Below are 21,440 nucleotides of genomic sequence, written 5' to 3' on the forward strand. Positions count from 1 at the left end.
GTGAAAAATCTGTAAAATTCAGAATATTTCGTATATGTGGCAACCCTGAGAATGACTAACATCTTAGTAGAAAGTATTATTCCTGTACATTTTGAAACTCAACAAGACGATGAGCGTGCGCAAGATAAAAATAAAAAAAGGAACGAAAAGTACAAGATGAAAAATTTGGCAAGTAAATAAACCTGAACAGGTTCGTGCAAGATATTGGGCCTGATTCTCGAATACACTACGAATACACTTCACGGTGGAAACGGAATGAAACGTATTCGCGATGACAACGGTACAGTGTCGACATCTGGATACGAGATTAGTTTCCCACTAAATTTATCATTATAATATCAAATTATCTTCAGATGAAATTTTTGTATGAGATTATTATATCACATGAAGAAAACAAAAGTTTTCCACTCACATTGAATACCAGTTTGATACGAAGAAGTTAATTTTCATTAATGATTTTTTATTTGAAAAGTGCTCATTCTGCCTGAAAACTCATCATTATCTTCGTTTCACTAACTCGTAAAACGTAGTTCAATGGCGTGCCGTTTATTTCGTTTCCACCGTGAAGTGTATTCGAGAATCAGGCCCATTGTGTTTGAGCGTACGACTTCTTCGGGCATGGTTAAAAGTTCTCTGTATTTTAATCATATACGCGATTTAACACGAATCAAGTCATCATCAAATTCATGTCTAAACATGCTCCTGATATTTTACTGTATGACAAGCTTGCCCTTAGGTTGCAAGTTCATGTACGTTCGGAAATACGTTGGAGCTTGAATGATAATGTACTCAACTTCTAATTTTAATCTAGAGATTACAACGTGTTTACATAGCTAAATGAAGTGAACTAGAATAAATTGATCGAAGAAGAATTTACAAAATGCTTGGTTACCTATGTGCATGGCGCAGCAAAAATTTTTTTTCATTATTTCAGGAAACTTGAGATGGGTTGCGAGGAAAATGTTATTCAATTTATTATAGAGCAACAGATTTTCTCTCCAGTTGTACGAGTTTACATTACCTAGCAATGAAGCTCTGTTGTTAGGGTATGTTCGATATATTAACACGGTGAGCCCAGCGTTAGTCCCTAGTCATACTTTATAGTCGAATTTCTATTTATACAATAAGTATTTTTGGGAGCTGGGACCGACAATGATTTTGTACAAACGGTTTTGATGCGGGCTGAATGGATAGCGCAGTAAGAAAAATTTGGGGCTCAACGTGTTAAAGGTGAAAATATGTTCCAATAAATGATTTTTGCTAGGGAGAGGAGAACCGATCGATTTTTTTACCGACTATGAGACTGATGGTGCACCATCAATGGTTTGTCGTCGTCGTGGTTATACAGCTCACTCAAAGTTACAACTGCGTAAGGTACTGGTCATTCACTGCGTGATTCACAGACAACATTTAGTAGCTACAAATCTGAGCCCTAGATTGCATCAGTCTTCAATATATGTTATGAGCAGTGCTGCCAGATTTTAATCTGTACCAGAAGGGAAAAAATCTCTCATCTGCACTTTTTCTTAAAAAAATCTGTACCAGAAATATGTACCATTGGAATTATTCATTGTAGAGAAAAATGAAATATGAAAAAATACTCATTTACTAGAAAATATTATATTTGCTTTCTTACTTTATACCTAGATTCATTTACTTCAAATACTAGTACTTAGGGTAATGGGAGCGAATGGGAGCGAATGGGAGCGAAGTTACCATCTAACGAGGAGATGGCCCCAAGCTGCCGAGGTGATGCAATCCGAGTCGAATTCAATGTACATTAACATTTACTAGCCTCGAATCACTCGTGTGTTTGATGATGCTTAAACAAAGTCTTTCCAAATTTAGATTGCGTACTATCATTCAATAAAATTTTCGAGAGAAATTTCAAACGCGGAAAAAAACTGTACCAATTTGTATTTATTTTTATGAAAATCTGTAATCTGTACTGTACAGAATCTGTACCAAAAAATAACGGAAAAATATGAGAAAAACGACGAAATCTACACGCCGGAGTTCGTTGACCCCCAAGGGGCCATCGCTTAGCAAGATTTTCAGCTTTTTTGAATTTGTGTTTCAGCTGCATGGTGACGATTTAAACTTGATTAAAACAATATCAATAATATCGACATTTCTGACGAAACTTTCAAATCAAAATTTCAGCAGAATAGAATATTCACAGACCATGTTATATTATCGTTTGTTACTCTCTTGGACACATTACACAAGGATTTTACTAAAATGTTTTAGGATCTTCAAAATTTTCAAATTCCTCAATGGATAATAAATTCGTACTATATCACATCCATGTAATCAACCAAGGTGATAATGCAAGAAATGTTGATTATCATCAGCACAGATGAGGAGCTCAAGCAGGAGTACAACTACGGTCGTCATAAGTTCTGGTTATGAAGAACCATTGAAAGACAGTATCCTGCGATGTGAGACATTGGTGAAAAATATCTTCTCGTTTTTCCATACTTTGTCGAAAAAGGCATCATTTTGATTACAAACAACCCGAAACCGAAGAAACCATTTGAAAATCCTCGAAATGCAATGTTTCCAAATTGCTAATAATTCAGTAAGAAAAAAAAACTAAAGATAGGATTTTCAAATAAATTTGGTTATGGGGGTCTGAGGTATGACTTGATTCTGGAAAAGGGGCCTCTTGCCCAAAACAGTTTGAGAACCCCTGCTGTAAATGATCAACACGATATTTCCTTTCATTCGAAACTATAACCAATAAAATCTGAATATATTATGTAAAATAATCAAGGTTTGATTTGTATGAGAATACATTGGACATGGTGTATATTTATGGATATCGAAGTCATGTGTTCAAATAGACATCATGTCACTTTGAATACGTTCTGTTATTTACGTAGGAATAAACTTCTCATGTAATTCGAGGTGATCTCCGGAATCGAGTAAGCGAAGTCCTATTGACAGAGAGGTGTCGATTGTTTTCCCACCTCAATCGCCGCACAGAATGATCCTCTCAAATTAGTCTGCTGTTCAAAAACCGCCGTATACTTTCAATTTTTTAATTAGGAAGCCTCAAAACTCCAAAATAATTAATCAAAAATGATATAAATACGTTCAGGTAGTTCTTAACAAAAGTCCGGTGATTCACGCTCCGCTCTTTGAATGACGTCATCGACGTCATACTTTACGAATGCGGAGAGCGAGCTTTCGTGGTTGTTTGCTCATTCTCTCTTTCTATCTCTTGCGTATGATAACATAAGCCTCACATAAGCGCAGCGACCGTTTCGTTTCTGTGTGTATTGTCGTCACGTAGCAGCAACATAAAACCCAGCAGACAAGTTCCGAATCTGCTTCGAACAAGACACAAGTTTTCCCCCGCTCGAGCAGTCCTTCACCGTTTCGCGAGATTGCACTCTTGATGGTGGCTCATCGATAAGTTTTGAGATCTCTGAATTGTGGCAATTTTGAGGGCAACAGCTGTGTAAACAAATAACGTGGGCATATTTTGCTGCGCCTTTCGAATATGGAAAACATCAAACGTGTGTGAGTTTCTGCGGTGCTGGCGCTACGCGGCTGACGGGGATTCCCTGGCGTAGAGAGGGTTCAGGTTCTGTGGCTCATCGCGGAGTGAAGAGCAAAAAAAAGGTGCAAAAGTGCTGTGGAGTGGAAAGCGCTGTCAAAAAGTTGAATGAGAAGTAAATAAATTGCGTTTTGTATAGTGTTGAAAAGTGCATTGGTTCGTAGTAGAAAGATCCACGCCACAATGTTTGCCAAACTGGAAAACTTCCATATGGTAGCCTCGACCGTGGCAGTTCTAACTGTTGCGCTACTTTCGAGGCTGGCCAGCGGGGTGACAGAGAATACCAGCACAAATGCGGTGTACACCGTGGGACAATTTCCCTTCCTGATGCCAAAAGTTATACCGTACAAGGTAAGTCATCGAAAATTCGGTGCATAAGAATCTATACACAAGGTTGTGGGTGGGTCTCGTACACGGGATGCCACAAATCCAAGGTTTCTTTGGGAATTATGCAGCTCATACCCCACATTACAATTGCAGAAGATACTCGCACGTGCGGAGTGTTGCCATCACAGTTGATCCTGGGTCATATTACAAGACTAGAGTTTGGAGAATGATGAATCAACCTCTTGTTGTGTGTCAAGTCAATTCCAACCATATGGAATTCAGGAAGAAAATGATCCATATGTATAATTCGACAGTTTATTGATTAAAAGTTCGTATAACTCCTCAGCGTTGGGCTCGTAATCCAGAACCTAGTTCTAGACATTGCTGTTTATTAATGAATATTCTTGCCATATTGTGTTGTGTATCTATAAATTTCATACACAAATATTAGTTCTCTTGATAATACGAAAAACACGTTTAACTTTACAGATCGTTCAATATCTGTATATAGTATGTTAGTGAGATTAGTAAAAGAATACTAATTCACTAACTAACTAGCAAAAGTTTCTGTTTCTCTTCAAATATTGTATGTGTATGTATCAACAACTTAATTGAACTTCAGCGTCCGAGTGTCTACCCTGAGCTCCCAGTGATTTGGATATTTGCGAGCGGGCAGCGCGTAACTCGATATAGGACCACACAATATGCTTGATGTCGTGCTAGCCATCACCGCAACCGATGGGAAGAAGATACGGTACATAAGCCGATAATAACAAAAATCTCTTGTACCATGCACCCGTCGAAAACTTTATGATAATCATGTTTAACCAACGCCTTAGGTCGTCTTCGCTTCACATGCGCTGCTAACCGGCAAGTGCATACTGATAAGTGTGGAAAAATTCATTGTATAAAACCTACCTGTCGCTTCTTAACTTTAACATGTGTTTCCGTTGTCTCATTCCCCAGAATCGAGTAGTGGGAAAAGTTTCATGTTTTATGTAAAACAAATATGTAGATAATGGGACAATTTCTTCATAAAGGAAAAAAAAATAAGTTGAGGCCGCCGCGGTTTCTGCGAGTTAACCCATGATTTATATTCGTATACACTAAGTTTGGGAAAAAAGCAGTCCATATTGTTCACGTAAGCTTCAAAACATTATTTAGTTTGATTAGAATGACCGGACTTTGGTCAAATTTGCACCGTATGGTTCGATAACTCTATGGTCATTTTCAAGGCTTTCCATTATTTCTCATAAAAACCTCCGTCCCTATTGTTAAAAAAACTGGAACGGTGGCTTCTTTCTTTTTCATCAGCAAAAATCATATAACTCTGGGCTGAATGTTGATGCATAACAACGACCCAACTAAGCTTCTGGTCGCTTCGTCCACCGCCCGATTCAAGGAGAGTGCGCTGAGAAATGTTACCAGTTCACAGGTTGACTCGGTTCATATGCGCCTGGATCCACCTCAGATTCCCGCAACGTTAACTGAATTCTAAAGGTAAAAATAGCTGTTCCTTCCAGTTACACACTAGTGAAAGTTTTAAAATTAACTATCACAAGTTTGTCCGTTTGTCCGTTGGTGCAGTAAATAATGAAGATGTACCACACTCAACGATAGGTCGAGTGGTAAGAGTGCCATCGAACAGCTTAAGAACAATAAATCAACTGGAAAAGATGGCATCGGAGCTGAACTTAAACTATTAAAAATGCCGAATTTATCCGCAACAAGGTGGCTCTCACTGGAATCCGTCATTGAAGGTTCATCGAACTGAAACTATTCTTCATTTTCCACGTCAACTACGATTGAAACCATACAGCGAATCAAACTTTCAATCAATTTCGTTTTGTTCTTTGAACTATGTTTTGCCATTGATCGATAATTGAATAGAACAAATTAAAAAATTCACAAATTCACTCAGATCAATTCGGAACAACCACTTTATCACATTCGCTATCCAACTCTTGACGAGTGAAGTTCAGTGTCGGTAGTGTGCGTTGCCACTTTTGCTATTGTGCTATTGGTACGAGTGAATCGTGTACGAGTGAAGGTCATTGCTGTCCGCTTTCGACCTGACCTTTTGTTAAGTGGAACGAAGGAACAACGGAAGCAGCGCTCTTGCAGCGAGCCGGATTGCGGCTGTTGAACTGATTCGGCATAACGGGATCGCCATCGCGTGACTGTCGCAAACGGGATTCATCATCACGTGGCTCCGTAAGCTATTCTTGCGCTATTGTGTTGTCTCCGTAGCGCGTAGCCTCTGTCTCTCCCTGATTAGGGCAGTAGAGCGCATTATTGGAACAACTTTCATATTAAGGTACATATATTTATTATTAATATTATTATTTAATTCATTTGTTCATTGTTTAATATTAATTTTTTTTATTGCTATTTTTTTTTTGAGATTATTGTTAAAATTAATAATAAATTAGAAATAAGACAGAAATGGAGAATAGTGGAGGATCTCCAGAGATGGAGATCTCCGATAATGAATCTCATACAAGATCTGAGAAAAAACATAAACGAGTCCCTCATAAGGAAGATAATTCTTCTGGGGACGAATCCGCTCATCCTACCAAGCCCCCCTCTAAGAAAATTGCAAGCCTCCCTTCTCAACCCACTGTTACTTCCACTCTCCCTCTCCCATCATCGATTTCGCTTCCCCCTTCTGATGCTTCCGATCCAACCCAATCCTCGTCCTCGTCCTCATCCTCATCCTCGTCCTCGTCCTCGTCCTCGTCTTCCCCCTCTGTTGTCTCCGCTCCACGTGTCAGAGTTTATCCAGAAGATGCACCTGGAACTGGCCCGTGGGTTGTTTTCCTCCGGCCAAAACCGAAAGGAAAAAACCTTAACGTGATTCAGATCATGAAAGATCTGGCCAGATACACTTCTGTATCTGAAATTCGCAGGGTTAGACCGAACAAATTGCGAGTTGTCGTGAATGAACAGAAACACGCAAACGAGATTGTTGCTGATCAACATTTCACTCTCGAATATCGAACATTTATACCCTCCCATAACGTAGAAATTGAGGGGGTGATAACTGAAACGGGTCTGACGAGCGAACAAATAAAAGCAGAAGGAAAAGGCAAGTTCAAGAAGCTCCCCTCAATGGAAGCTAAAATTGCCAACTCGGGAAACTTTCCCATGATGGGGACCGAACTAAATTTACGCCGTCCGACTCGTTTCGAGTCACCTTTGCTGGTGCCGCCCTCCCTGACTACGTTATGGTGGACAAATTGAGACTACCTGTGCGACTCTTCGTGCCAAAGCCTATGACTTGCAACAAATGCAAGTCAGTTGGTCACACTTCGGATTATTGTGCCAACAAGGAGCGCTGTGCCACTTGCGGAGAGCAACATGAGGGGAAATCCTGCAGTGCGACTGAGCATAAGTGTCCATATTGCGGAGGATCCCCACACGCGCTCTCAGCTTGTGAAACTTACAAGAGTCGCTGGGAGAAACAGAAGCGCTCTTTAAAGGAACGCTCGAAGCGCACTTTTGCGGAAATTTTAAAGGGCGCTTCTCCACTGGCCCAACAACAAGAACAACCAATCTCAACACACAATACCTTTTCCACGTTGCCAGTTGATGAAATGGAAGCGGACACAGCTAGCGGGGGCACACCGTTTATTTTCAAAGGGAAAAATGTGACCACTCCCAAAGTTCAAGAACAAGTCCCCACGGTTATATCCTCTGTTAGCTTGCCTAAAAAATCGAGTGCAGCGGACAAGCAAAATCAGGTTCCTCCTGGCTTCCGTGGGAACATTTCATCTTCGAACGACCCAGCACTCGAGGGGACATCAAAAACCCCAACTGTCCCTATTTTTCCGTCCAGTTCAACTTCCCAATCGGGATTTATAAAGTTGTCTGACCTTTTGGATCAAATCTTCAAGTGTTTTAATGTTTCCGACTCCATTAGAACCATTGTCATCTCAATGCTTCCAGTATTAAAGACAATTTTGCAACAATTGATGCAAACATGGTCCCTCCTTGCAATGATTATCTCTCTTGATGTCTAATTCAAATAGAGAGGTCGGAGATATCACTGTTTTACAGTGGAATTGTCGTAGTCTCATCCCTAAATTGGATACATTCAAATTTTTAATTCATAACTTCAATTGTGATGTTTTTGCTCTGTCCGAAACTTGGCTTTCTTCGCGAGATGATATCTCTTTCCACGATTTTAATATCATACACGGTCCAACCGTGATGATAGATATGGAGGGGTGCTTTTGGGGATCAATAAGTGCCACTCATTTTTTAGAATTGACCTTCCACCTATTGGAGGGATCGAAGCTGTTGCTTGTCATGCAAACATCAGAGGCAAAGACCTCTGTATTGTCAGCTTGTATTGGCCTCCGAGAGCTGCGGTTAGCCGCAAGCAACTTGTTGACATGTGCTCACTCTTTCCTGAGCCACGATTGATCTTGGGAGATTTCAACTCTCATGGAACTGCCTGGGGGGAACAGTACGACGACAATCGTTCATTGTTGATATATGACCTTTGTAACAGCTTCAATATGACCGTTTTGAATACTGGGGAAACAACACGTGTACCTAAACCTCCTGCTAACCCAAGTGCTCTTGACCTCTCGCTTTGCTCGAATTCACTATCGTTAGATTGCAAGTGGAATGTAATCCAGGACCCCAACGGTAGTGATCACTTGCCAATCAAAATTTCCATCACCATTGGGTCGAATTTTTCTGAATCTATAAACATGGCATATGACCTCACAAGACACATTGACTGGAAAAAATATACGGACGCGATTGCTCTAGCCATCAATTCCAGAGATGGTTTACCTCCATTGGAGGAGTATAACTTCCTTTCTCGTTTGATCTATGACAGCGCGGTTCGCGCTCAAACGAAACCCATCCCAGGTTCCACCATTTCCCGAAGGCCTCCCAATCTATGGTGGGATAGCCAATGTTCCAAGCTTTATGTAGAAAAATCGAATGCATTTAAAGCTTTTCGGAAACGTGGAACCCCTGAAAATTTTCAAAAGTATTTAGCCCTTGAAGATCAATTTAAAAACTTAATCAAAGGGAAAAAACGTGCTTATTGGCGATATTTCGTGGGAGGTTTGTCACGAGAAACGTCAATGAAAAAATTATGGAAAGTGGCTCGAAACATGAGAAATCGCTCTTCAACAAATGAAAGCAAAGAATATTCACATCGATGGATTTTTAATTTTGCACGGAAGGTTTGTCCTGATTCTGCTCCTGTGCAAAAAATTGTTCGAGATATACCACAAGGTAGGTGCGATCTTGATTCCGAGTTTTCGATGGTAGAATTCTCTCTTGCTCTGCTTTCATGTAACAATTCTGCTCCGGGATCGGATAGAATTAAGTTCAACTTGCTGGAAAAACCTCCCTGATGTGGCGAAACATCGCTTGTTGAATTTATTCAATCAGTTTCTGGACAATAATATTGTTCCAGATGATTGGAGACAAGTACGAGTTATAGCTATTCAAAAACCCGGAAAACCCGCGTCCGACTTCAATTCGTACCGCCCAATAGCAATGCTGTCTTGTATACGGAAATTGTTGGAGAAAATGATCTTGTTTCGCCTTGATCGTTGGGTTGAAACGAATGGCTTACTCTCAGATACACAATATGGGTTCCGCAGGGGCAAGGGGACGAATGATTGTCTTGCGTTGCTTTCTTCAGAAATTCAAATGGCTTACGCCGGAAAAAAACGAATGGCTTCAGTATTCTTGGACATAAAGGGGGCCTTTGATTCTGTTTCAATAGAGGTTTTGTCAGACAAATTACACTCTCGGGGTCTGCCGCCTCTATTGAATAATATGTTATATAACTTGCTTTGTGAGAAACATTTGAACTTTTCTCACGGAGATTCGGCAGTAAGTCGGGTCTCTTACATGGGCCTCCCCCAGGGCTCATGTTTAAGCCCCCTTTTGTACAACTTCTATGTAAGCGACATCGACAATTGCCTTACACAAAATTGCAGCCTAAGACAACTTGCAGATGATGGAGTGGTGTCTGTCGTAGGATCAAACGAATCCGACCTGCAAGGACCCTTACAAGATACTTTGAACAATTTTTCAACCTGGGCCATTGGGCTAGGGATCGAATTCTCCACGGAGAAAACAGAGATGGTGGCTTTTTCTAGGAAGCATAGACCAGCAAAACCAAAGCTTCAACTTTTGGGTAAACCGATCACTCATGCTATGTTTTTTTTTAACAGACTTATCTCACTTCTTAACTAGGCGAACCTAGCCAGAATTTTCACCTGCCCCCGGGCTTCTGAATGCCAAAGGGGGACTAGGCTCTGCGGAATGCACGTATCTGCATGCTCGTGCTGTTTCAGTTCTGACCGAGAAATTGTCGGACAATCGCGCAGGTGCTAAGGATGACCGACTTTTGGATGCCGGCCAATTCCTTCTCCATATTCAACACCTTTAGCGCTTCCAGAAGTGCCTTCGGGACAATTCCAGTTCCAGAGAGAACGACTGGAACAATTCTTGGGACCTCCCTTAGCCCCCACAGTTCCTTGAGCTCCACGGCCAATGGTCGGTACTTGCAGATTTTGCGACCGTGGGTCTCCTCCAGATTCTGGTTCAGTGGAATAGCGACATCGATGATGGTGACTTTGCGGTCGCTCTTGTCGTAAACCATTATATCTGGACGGTTGTGGTGGATCGAGAGGTCGGTCAGAACAGTGCGATCCCAGTACAGCTTGAAACGGTCATTTTCCAGGACAGGTGCAGGCAGGTACCGGTAGTTTGGTACGTTGTCTTCCAGTAGAGCACATTGGAGCACCAGTTGTCGATAACCAGTTGTCCAGCGCCAGTTGTCGATTTTTTTTTTTTTCTTTATTATAGTGACTTTTAACACATTTCGGCTGATTCGTCACTTTCACTTCCATTTTTGGAAGAATGTCGGGAGTGAGAATTGAACTCGTGATCTCTGCGTGAGATGTATGGATGGTACCACTACGCTAGATCGCCTCCGCTACTCATGCTATGTCATTCAAGTATCTTGGGGTCTGGTTCGACTCCAAATGTACTTGGGGGGCCCATATTAGGTATCTTAGTAAAAAATGTCAACAAAGAATAAACTTTCTCCGTACAATTACCGGCACCTGGTGGGGAGCCCACCCAGAAGATCTTATAATGTTGTATCGAACAACTATTCTCTCAGTGATGGAGTATGGCAGTTTCTGTTTTCAATCAGCTGCCAAAACACACCTCATTAAACTCGAGCGAATTCAGTATCTTTGTCTCCGTATCGCGTTGGGATGTATGCCCTCAACGCATACCATGAGTCTCGAGGTTTTGGCAGGCGTACTCCCACTAAAAGATCGCTTCAATTTATTATCTCTTCGGTTCCTCATCCGGTGTAAGGTTATGAACCCATTGGTGATCGGAAATTTTGAGCAACTGATCGAGCTAAATTTTCACTCTGGATTCATGAGTTCATATCATGAATTCATCTCCATGCAGGTTGATCCTTCTTCGTATATTCCCAACCGTGTTTGTTTCCCTGACTACATCAATTCCTCTGTGCATTTTGATCTGTCCATGAAGCAAGATATCCATGGATATTCAGATTACCAACGATCGAGGATCGCTCCAACGATCTTCGATGAAAAGTATGGGGGTATCAATTGTGATAATATGTACTTTACTGATGGGTCCACTATAAACGAGTTCACAGGATTTGGAGTGTTCAACGAATTTTTTTCTCTTGAGTGATTTATACCCAGAACAATACAACAAATCTACAATAGCAGGATTAGAGATTTTGAACAGGAGCTCAAGAAGCCGCAAGATATCTTCGTCGGTATTGGAACCACAAAAACATACCCGATTAATTTTTAGTATGAAAAAACTGTATCAGAATATTTCCGTATGTTATACGCATGACTTCATAACGACTTAATTCGTGCGACGCTTGTTTCAATTTATCCATTCGGTTCAAAGGTTTCTTTCTAGGTCATTTCTGTTGTGTTTCGTCTTCGCTCTGTTCATTCTCCTATGAATCTATACTCAGCCTCCATTTTTTTTAGAAAATGAATCGCTCCATTCATATTTGCATATTATTCAGTACGGATACGGGTATCGGAGTCCTCGGTAAAGACATAGGGTAGTGTTGCATGAAAAAAAACAGTGAAAAACGGTCATCCACGCTCAGGTACATCCAGATTGAAAAGTAAAAAATTATAGTGCATGGTGACTAGGGGGCGACAGCGTTGTTGACATTGAACTACGGTATAATTTGATTTAGTTCGCTTGATTATGACTGGATATTATTTCAGAATTCATTAAAAGTAGTATGTTTTGGTGGCCCTGGGCATGATTTTGTAGGATCAGCTGTAGTGGTTGACTCATGACTCATTTTTGTCCTTTCCAGAACAACACACAAGCTTTTCATATGTCGAAATTTGATTTTTTTTGTTAATGCGAACTGCATTGAATATACATTGCGAAAATTCTTCTTCTAGAAGACCACAACCAAATTGCGTTCTTTTTTGCAGCAAATACACCACGCGCCCTCTGGCAATCATATACTTTTAGTAATTCGATCATACATAAACAATCTCCACCTGACGGTAAAAAAACTGATACGATACATTTTTTCATCGAGACTCCTAGGATTTAAGAAGAAAATTTTGAATTAATTTTTCTTCTCTCCTGCACTGCATTTGCATTTCAAGCGAGCGATTTACGCGCGACTGATTTGCACAGCAGACTCAGTAGTTGTCAGCATTGAACTTGTGGTACCCAACCTAATTTAATTTGTTTGAGCATTTCTTGAAATCTGTAAATATATGGTGAGCGAAAGCTGGTACCCTAGAGAAGCCAATGATTATTGCTGGACAGTTCAACTCGAGTGTTCTTCTCCAGTTTCAATCACGGCGAGCGAAAAATATTCGCGATTCTATCCCATTACAAAGGAAATTCTTTTCGCGAAAAAATACCCTACTTTATTCCGTTTAGTGATGGCGAATCACAATTCAGTCGGTTCGGATGGCTTTGCATTTATTATGGCGATCGTCCTTATGAATCGCGAATTCTAATAGCGATCCAATCGCTATTCCATTCTAGAAATCGTGAACACAATAGCGCGTTGTTTAATCGATTGTTTTGTTTTTCTTATAATTACGTGAATATTCGCACATCCGGTGCAAAGGACCATTACTGGTTTTCTCCGATATCCATCTAATAGTTACCAATAATAGAAGCATCAGTGCAACCTAACGAAAGTCCGTGGCAAATACCTTGCTCGAAAATGCCATAATTTTCCATAAAATTTCCTTTCAGTTCAGACGGCTAAATGAACTCTTTGTGCAGTTTATTCCACAATTGCACAGTGATTGACAACATTATTTTTAAAACTTTAATTCATTACATTCATCGAATTACAGATATAAGTTACGCAAATTATGTTTTAGCGACATTATCACTTTGTCATATCTAAATAATAATAATCGTTCGTCCGCTGCCCAGACAACGCCTAATTTTAAATTCTGTCAGGTTCAGGGCCTAAACTTGGATTCCAGATTTATGAATTCTCATACTTCAGATTATCTCTTCCATTTTCAGATTATTGATGATTCTATATAGATCATGAATATTGCGGATCCTCGTTACACAGTTTCGTTTGTCACGTCTGAAAGCATTTTTCCAACTGCTTGTTGAATTTTGTGGTTTGCACTTCTCTGGTCATTTCAATTTCCTGAATGTGACATTCAGTTTACTTATTATAAAAGCAAGATACTAAATCAGACCAAACAGTATTTGAACGGTAAGTCTTTTTTCCAGGCATTCTTTTGGGTAAATGACTGATTTGGTGGAATCTGAAGAAACGAAAACTGAGATCTTGCTTAGATCACAGCTACTTAGAAAGTTTTCGAATACATACCTTGCTCCGCAGACGTTGTGCTGTATATGCAGTGTTGTAAACGGTCGACATTTCTCTCAACCATCACATACTGCTCTTGCGCGAGAGTCACAGCTCAATATGTATTGCGAAGGTGACCAAGAAAGCATTGCTTGGTTCCAACAGTCACCTCTGAAATAAACGCACAGCGCAAACACGACAATCAATTGAACGTTGATATATTTTCTCGTTCTGTCGAACGTACCCAGAAGAGCGGTGAAAATATGCTATTTCCATTCTTCCATTCGTGCTCATAACCATCCTTTAATTCCGGCTACTTTGACTGTAGTTTTAATGTCATTTGACATTAAAACTGCAGTGGTATGCGTTCTTCTTCTCTCTTTATTCTGCATTCAAGCGTAGCTGCACACATGCATCCACCTTCTAACTCACACATCCATACACGATGGATGATATTTAGACGGATTGTTTAGATCAAAGCAACCGACAAACTATTCCCTATCAAGTGCGAATGTGTTGAATGAACGTTTCAAGCGTTCCCCGTGAACACTGTTGTTTAATTACGGGACGATGAACAGCTAATGAATAAGACGGAAAAAACCGAAATGTCATATGACATTTTTAGGTCGACGGTACTTTGACTGTTCATGTTATGATGTTCATTAATGACACAGCACATACGTCTCCATAATTAGTGATACGATGGTAACCATTAACAAGACTGTGTATATGTTTTTTTGTTTTTTATATATTCCTCGAACTTGCCCCGTTGCATCGCTGGTCCAGGAATTATTTAACTTTTCGGAAAAATGAAGATGATATTTAAACTTTCTTGGTCATATCTCCGACGGAAAGTTTCGGGGTTGCCTCGAATACTCAAATCATCGCATCCAACTGAGAAGTGAACAGATTGTCGTATTTTCCACCTGATCAAACCTCATGGAATCCTCGCTGACACACATTCCTCTTCTTGTTTCAGTGTTGATGTAAGCTGAGAAAACGCTGATAAAAGTGGTGTTACTTTTTCGAATTTTTATTGTGTACATTCTTTATAGTATGCGAATGAGAAAGTAAAAAATACGTTAAATTTCAAGTTAGAGGCCGTGGAGTATGCAAAAGTAACATGAATGGCTAAGATCGCGGAACGTTATCATGTTAATATCAACCGAATCGGAAGATAGAAAAATCAAAAAGCAAACACTGACCTGCAACAACATCTTTTTTCTGTATTATAGTGACTTGCAAACACTTTTGGCTGGTTCGCCCCTTTAACTTCCATTTTTGGAAGAATGTCGGGAGTGAGAATTGAGCTCGTGATCTTTAGCGTGAGAGGTATGATCGCCTCCACTCCATCTTAACTTTAGTCTTTTTAGTCAGGTGTATTCTTTACTAAGACGGTAATCATTACTAAGATGTTCTTTTGTCCTAAAAATCTTCAAATCTAAAATACCAATGAGCCTGAATAAAAAAACAAATGGGATACAAAATATGACTCACATTATTATAGAGTTTGTTGTTGCATGGGTATCCTCAAGATGAAACTTGTAAAAGCAATAATTAAATTTCTGAATTCAGACCGAAAAATGTTCATCGGCAAATGGAGATTATGGCAATCCTCAATGGATTAAGTCAGTAATAATACAGAGTTTCCAAAACGGTACTAAACTGCTGACAGCGAGTTCATATCATATCAACTCTTAAGGTCACTTAAGAGTTGGTTTAAGATTGTCTAAACTGCAAAAAATGATATAAATTTGAAATTGTCCCGTGTTATGCGCATGTACAGATCATACTACTGGTTTGTGATTTTTTCTAAAGTAAAGCTCTTTTATTGATATCATTTTAACCTGAATGACTGAGAACAATGCGAGATTGTCTTTGACTATGAGGTGTGCAAATTAAGCGCCTCGAACGATTGTTGATACCGCTAATAGTGGTAGGACTTGTCGCGAATGGTTTCATTGTTTCAGAAAATCCAATCAAAAGCAAAACAAATAATCATGTGGTTAACGAGATAACCAACATCGCCAGGCCACACATCCATGGTTCCAGGAGACCAGGAGAAACTAATATACGAGTTCGCTACCGACACAATTTATGCAATATGAAAGACACGATAAGATTATTTTGATGCACGACAAAGCTTGGCCTCATGTAGCTCAAATCGTTAAAACTCATCCGGAAACACCTTAATGGTACGTCCTACCCAACCCATCATATTTTCTGAACATCAATCCCTTCCGACTATAATTTATTCTGATCGGTGATGCATGACCAGGCTATGTAGCCCTTCCATTCTTACGAACAGACAAATAGTTGTGAATATTTGGATGAACAGGTGACTTGCTACCAACATCTTATTCCAGACAATGCTTGATAATTGGAAAACCTTAAAAATGAGATCTTCAGATAAGAAATGTGTACTTTTTCTAAAAGACAAGTGAAGATTGCAGCTGCAGATGGGGTATATTGTGAATAGATAGTTGATCGAACAAGTAAATGAATCAAATTACCATAAAAAGAGGTATGTTATATTCAAACGCCTAACAGATCGAAGGAATTCAGAGATCTCTGTTTTGATTTTTTTAGGAAAAGCAGCATGTTTTGAAACTTCGTAGAATGCAACCATATGAGTCAGTCCCATCGAGGTGATTGATTTACAAACGGCAAAGGTTAAGTTGAATGATCGAAGTTAGAATTGTGACTCAGAAATTTAGATTGCTCTTACGTAGGAATAACTACATTGTTTAGCATTTGTAGGATCCCTAACCTTTGCGCTTACTTTCGAGAAAGATGAACACTGTAAGGAAGACGACTGTTTTCTACTAATTATTCTTGCGATTGTCAGAATTGTAATATTTTTTTTTATCTTCGGGGGAAACTATTCACTAAAGTTGATATCACTGGAAATTTGCACCTAGCTGGCTGCCCTTTTCGTGTCGAATGTCCTTGAAAGTTTCGATTGAGCCGGTTTTTTTTCGCTCTCGTGAGAGAACGAAAGGAGCTAAGGCGATCTGAACACGCTGACATGCTGGTCTACCCAAAGCTAGAGACGTCGGTTAATCGTTCGATTAATTCAAATTATCGAATATCTGAAATTATAATCGGGTAATTTTGTATCGAATAATTCTAAATCATAATATGAATACATCGAATAATTGTCAATGTAACCGCGATTAATGGAAAAAGAAATCTTTCTCAAGGTTAATGCATTTTAAGGTTAAGAATTAGGCTATATAATTTTTTTTATCCAACCATCTAACATCGACAACCCGATAGAACACGCGACCAGAATCACAACGTGATACGTGATTATTACAAGAAATAAATATTCGCTCGAATGAATCGAATATTGTAAATGCCTCAACGATTAATCGATAATCGAATAAATGAAAAATTTAGACATCCCTACCCAAAGCTTCTAAATCAAATATCACTCTCGTCGTCGTCTTCCAACAACCGTAACGACGAGAGTGATGGTGGGAGATTTCATTAGACAGCTTCGTGTTCGGAGATTCCACACGATGACACGGTTTTCTTCGGCGCTTCTGGCATGCTGCGAAGCATATGTTTACGCTCCACCGACATGGAACGTGTACTCTTTCGTCTCCACCTTCCATTAAGGATGTGTTTATGGCGGATTAGTATAAACTGGAGTAGTGATTTTGTTTTCGCTCGCTGATTGTATTGAGATGAAAATTATTGTCACTTATGGGAAATGGGCAATAAATACGTCAGCAAAATTTATTATTCATTCTACGGTTTCCCTTCCGCAGAAGTTCGATTTCGCCGCTTTGGTATTTAATCATTTATGGTTGTTTGGCTTGGCTTGACCTATTCCAAACAATCCCACGTGCATCATGACCCGCTCTGATGCTGAACGTATTCCCGACTTCGGGTCTTGTGCAAGATTTATATGGCTTGAAATTGAACCCGTTCGCTTTCCTTGTAATTGCTGTGAATGACAGCCTCTGGTGGAAGTCACTTCAGAGGAAGTGTGCACTTGGCGTGTCCATTTGATACCCTGTTTTCGAACCTGATTACGTTGGTTGATGCAAACAGAAGAAGATTTCCACCCTGTTATTTCCAGACGCGAATGGATATATTGATGCACGAATATATACTTGTTTATATATTTGTTAGCTATTATTACCATCATCGAGCATCGAACGAACATCTCTTTCGGAGAAAATTATAGACAAACAGAGGAAAATAACACCACGCCTACACACATGGTTATTGTCTTTGCATTGTTCATGCGAGCGCAAGCGAGCAAGATGAAAATGTGACGTGTTGTGAACATGTCGTACCCCGGAGGAGGCTTTGTCGTGAGGCTCCGAAACATGTGTTGTCATCTTCCGTTACGATGGCAGTTTTAACGAGATGTAATCTCATTCGAACCGGTATGAAATTTAAAAAATACAGTTGCTGAGTTGAAATCAAAAATCTCAAAACAGTAACAATAACTAGTGGTAGACGTTGTGACGCTTTAGGCGTTGCTCTTTATTATATTATACCTGAGGTGTATTTTTGGAATGCTCGTTATTTAATTGGAGTCCAAAAAAGCGATTGAGGATAATGTTTTCTAGAGAGGACGGATTCGTGACTTTTTATTAGGAGTGATATTTGAAGTGTGATTTGCATTTTTTTTATTCGAATGCTTTAGCGTAATTCCATTGAGGGGGAAATCTAGTGTAGAGATATAAATTTCAGGCGCTTTTTCGAGCTTTGAACGGTTAAAGAATATTGTTACTGTACATTATTTTTATTATTATGTGTACCGTATGCGTGATAATGTTTGCACCATCGTACAAATAAGGTTCATGTACACACAATGTTTTGGTTTTCTGTGCATCACGTAATGCCTAATTCATTATATAAAAGGCTGTGAGTGAATGAAGCCGATTTCCTTTGTTTGACATTTGCACCATGACAAAGTGGCAGCGTATTCGTGATTTGTCCCACACGCAAATGTCTCAAAAAAGCAGTTCAATCGCCGTGCGAGTGTCCCGTCGGACCATGATAAGGGTCTTAAACCGAGAAAAGAAAGGACAACTATTTGCGAAGGTTGCCATAGGACGTCCGAAGGTCAGCTCGGATTCCGATAGTTATCGCTGCTATCAAAAATCGGGCGAATCTAGTGCGTTCAATGAGGAAAATGGTGAGAAAACACGGAATAAGCGACTTTACTGCACGGAAGATCGTAAAGGAAGAATTGCAAGGCGAAGTCGATGGCACGAAAATAAAACTCGTGTGAATACCAACCGCATCCGGAAGCATCGAGTAGAACGATGTATGAAAAACTTAAACTTTTTCTAGCGAAAAAATCAGGTGATTCTGTACACCGACGAAAGCATGTTTGCCGTCGATCCCGTATCAAATTCTAGAACCGATCTCCCGGTAAAAGACGTGGCCGTTGAGAATAAAAACGTGCATCTGATTTTTAGCACATTTTTTGACATCCTGATTGCTGACATGCTTTTCTTTTTACTCTCAGAAAACACTTTCCATGCATACTTCTAAGATTCAACTTCATTTTATAATATGGTGTAATATTCTCACGTATTTATAGAACAGCACCAGTGGATATGTGGCGAGCGTAGCCGTGTAAAACAACCTTGCATTCAATCCGACTTTGGTTTTTATCCCTGCTTGGCATCGTTTGGACTTTTTTTTTTTCCAAACTGACCTTCAATCTGAGAGAAAAGCTGCATACAAACATTTTTGAATTCTTGAAAAAGATGCTGTAATTTGTTCTTTTTACCCTTCAGCACACTAAAAAGCTTTTTTTTCTGCCAAAGATGATATTTTTTCTGCCAATGCTAGTTTGGGTGTAGCGTTATGGTGTTTGGATCGGTTGCTTCCGATGACAAAAAAATTGTAAGGGGTTGTATCTAGGACACGACCGCATATTTTCGACGTAGAACTACGCAATTATATTATGTAATTCATTTGTTTACCACTTCGAATATTATTTTAGAATGCATCGACATTTTTGTAATAGCTTATGTTCTTCGTTACAAATATATTTGATGAACGTCCTTTTACGTTTGATATGATGCCTGGGACTACCAAAAAATATGTGAACGGAAAAATTGTCAAACGATCACTGTATTTTACATTTCCTTCTGAAATTATTGCACATCTCATGTTTACATAGTTCTCGAACCGCGAAAGTTCATTCACCTCTAGTATCTGAACTGACGATTTTCCAGGCTTCTCAGTTTAAAAGTACGTTTTAGGGAAACATATTCCGGTCTGCACAACGACAAGCGAGTACAAAGGTACGCAACACTAAAAAATAACCCCGACTTGCATGTATTTGAAAAGCGGATTCCCCCAGGCACATTAATTTTGAAGTCCGTGTTAGGGAAACACAGCTCGGTGGAAATAAAAATACCCTCGACTCGACCCGCAGGCACATTGATTTTGAAGTCCGTGTTAGGGAAACACAGCTCGGTGGGAACAAAAATAACCCGACTTGCATGTATATTTGCAAAGCGGATCTCCACAGGAACATCGATTTTGAAGTCTATGTTGGGGAAACCGTAAATCGGGCCAAGCAACCTTTGGCAGTTAGGGCGTTTAGATAACGCTTGACATTTTACAGTTATTCAATTGTTCATCTCATGAAAAATAACATTTTATGAATCGTGATAGACGCGTAGAAATATTTCCTATCAATTGATGCAAACATCTTTCCGATTTGTTGAGAAATGTCCGAGTTATAAGCATTCGAAATATGGGTAGGGTAGCAAACAAATCGGTAGAACAAATGTATGGGAAGATTTTGAAGTCCGTGTTAAGCGGACCTTACACGGTCAAATTTATTGACAATATGATGACATTTGAGAGCATAATGACAGCTGAACATGGCCGACAACACAGAAATCCGGATTTTCTGATTTTCGGGCATCAATATCGTGACATTTCATATGGATGCATGATGATGACGTTTTACCTCACGGAGTTCCAGACTGAGTTGCCAGATTTGCAAGCGGACATTTAATGTTTGTTAGTCTTTTTTGCGATTGCAATTAAAATTTATAAACTTCTGAAATTGTAGGAATCTTAAGTGAAAGCTTTTGGTTTGGAAAACTGATACAGTAATTTACATTTAATGCGACATGCCGAGGAACCACTCAGTGTCGCATTGGAGGCGATTTGAAGATTGAAGATGAGAGTGGTACAGCGTCGACGTCTGGCGGCGAATTTCAATGTGGGGCCATAATTCGGGCCCGAACTCGATGTTTACAAAAATGTCTAACTAAACGTGTCGCATACAGGTCTGTCCAATTAGAAAAATGTCGCATTAAATGTGAATTACTGTACCTAAAATAGCAAAATACAGTACTTTTCGCGATACAAATCAAAACCTCTAAGTAAACTGACAATGTGTTGGTGAGAGAGTGAATGGAAAATTAACAACGTCTTAGGAATTTTTTAACATTGAACTCGGTCATTCTTTGCGCTAGCGAGCGGGGCAGCCACTTTAGTCTAAGTTGTGTGTTTCTTCACACTCCGCTATAAAATTTGGAGAATGAGAAGATCTGGGAAAATCACAGGTGAAAAAACATCACGTGTTAATTCAAGTTACAGTAGGATCCCGATTATCCGCGAATAGTCGGGATGATGTTTAAACATAGAAACTATGTTTTATCAATACAGAAATAGATA

The 21,440-nt window shown here is 39.7% G+C and overlaps 1 protein-coding gene across 2 annotated transcripts in view; it reads left to right on the forward strand.

The window, feature by feature from the left end:
* The first annotated feature begins 3,284 nt into the window (after positions 1-3,284).
* Positions 3,285-21,440, forward strand: part of LOC129767828 (peptidylglycine alpha-hydroxylating monooxygenase) — a 70,299-nt gene continuing 52,143 nt past the window's right edge. The window contains exon 1 of one of the 2 annotated variants that reach the window (XR_008741578.1): positions 3,285-3,916. Coding sequence is in view for 1 of the 2 variants with exons in the window: in XM_055769056.1 (XP_055625031.1) it covers positions 3,749-3,916 (168 nt within the window). In the remaining variant the exon portion in view is untranslated. The remainder of the gene's footprint in view (positions 3,917-21,440) is intronic. The other variant, XM_055769056.1, reaches the window with a different exon arrangement.

Source organism: Toxorhynchites rutilus, chromosome 2 (genome assembly GCF_029784135.1).
Source record: "Toxorhynchites rutilus septentrionalis strain SRP chromosome 2, ASM2978413v1, whole genome shotgun sequence".
Lineage (NCBI taxonomy): Eukaryota > Metazoa > Arthropoda > Insecta > Diptera > Culicidae > Toxorhynchites > Toxorhynchites rutilus.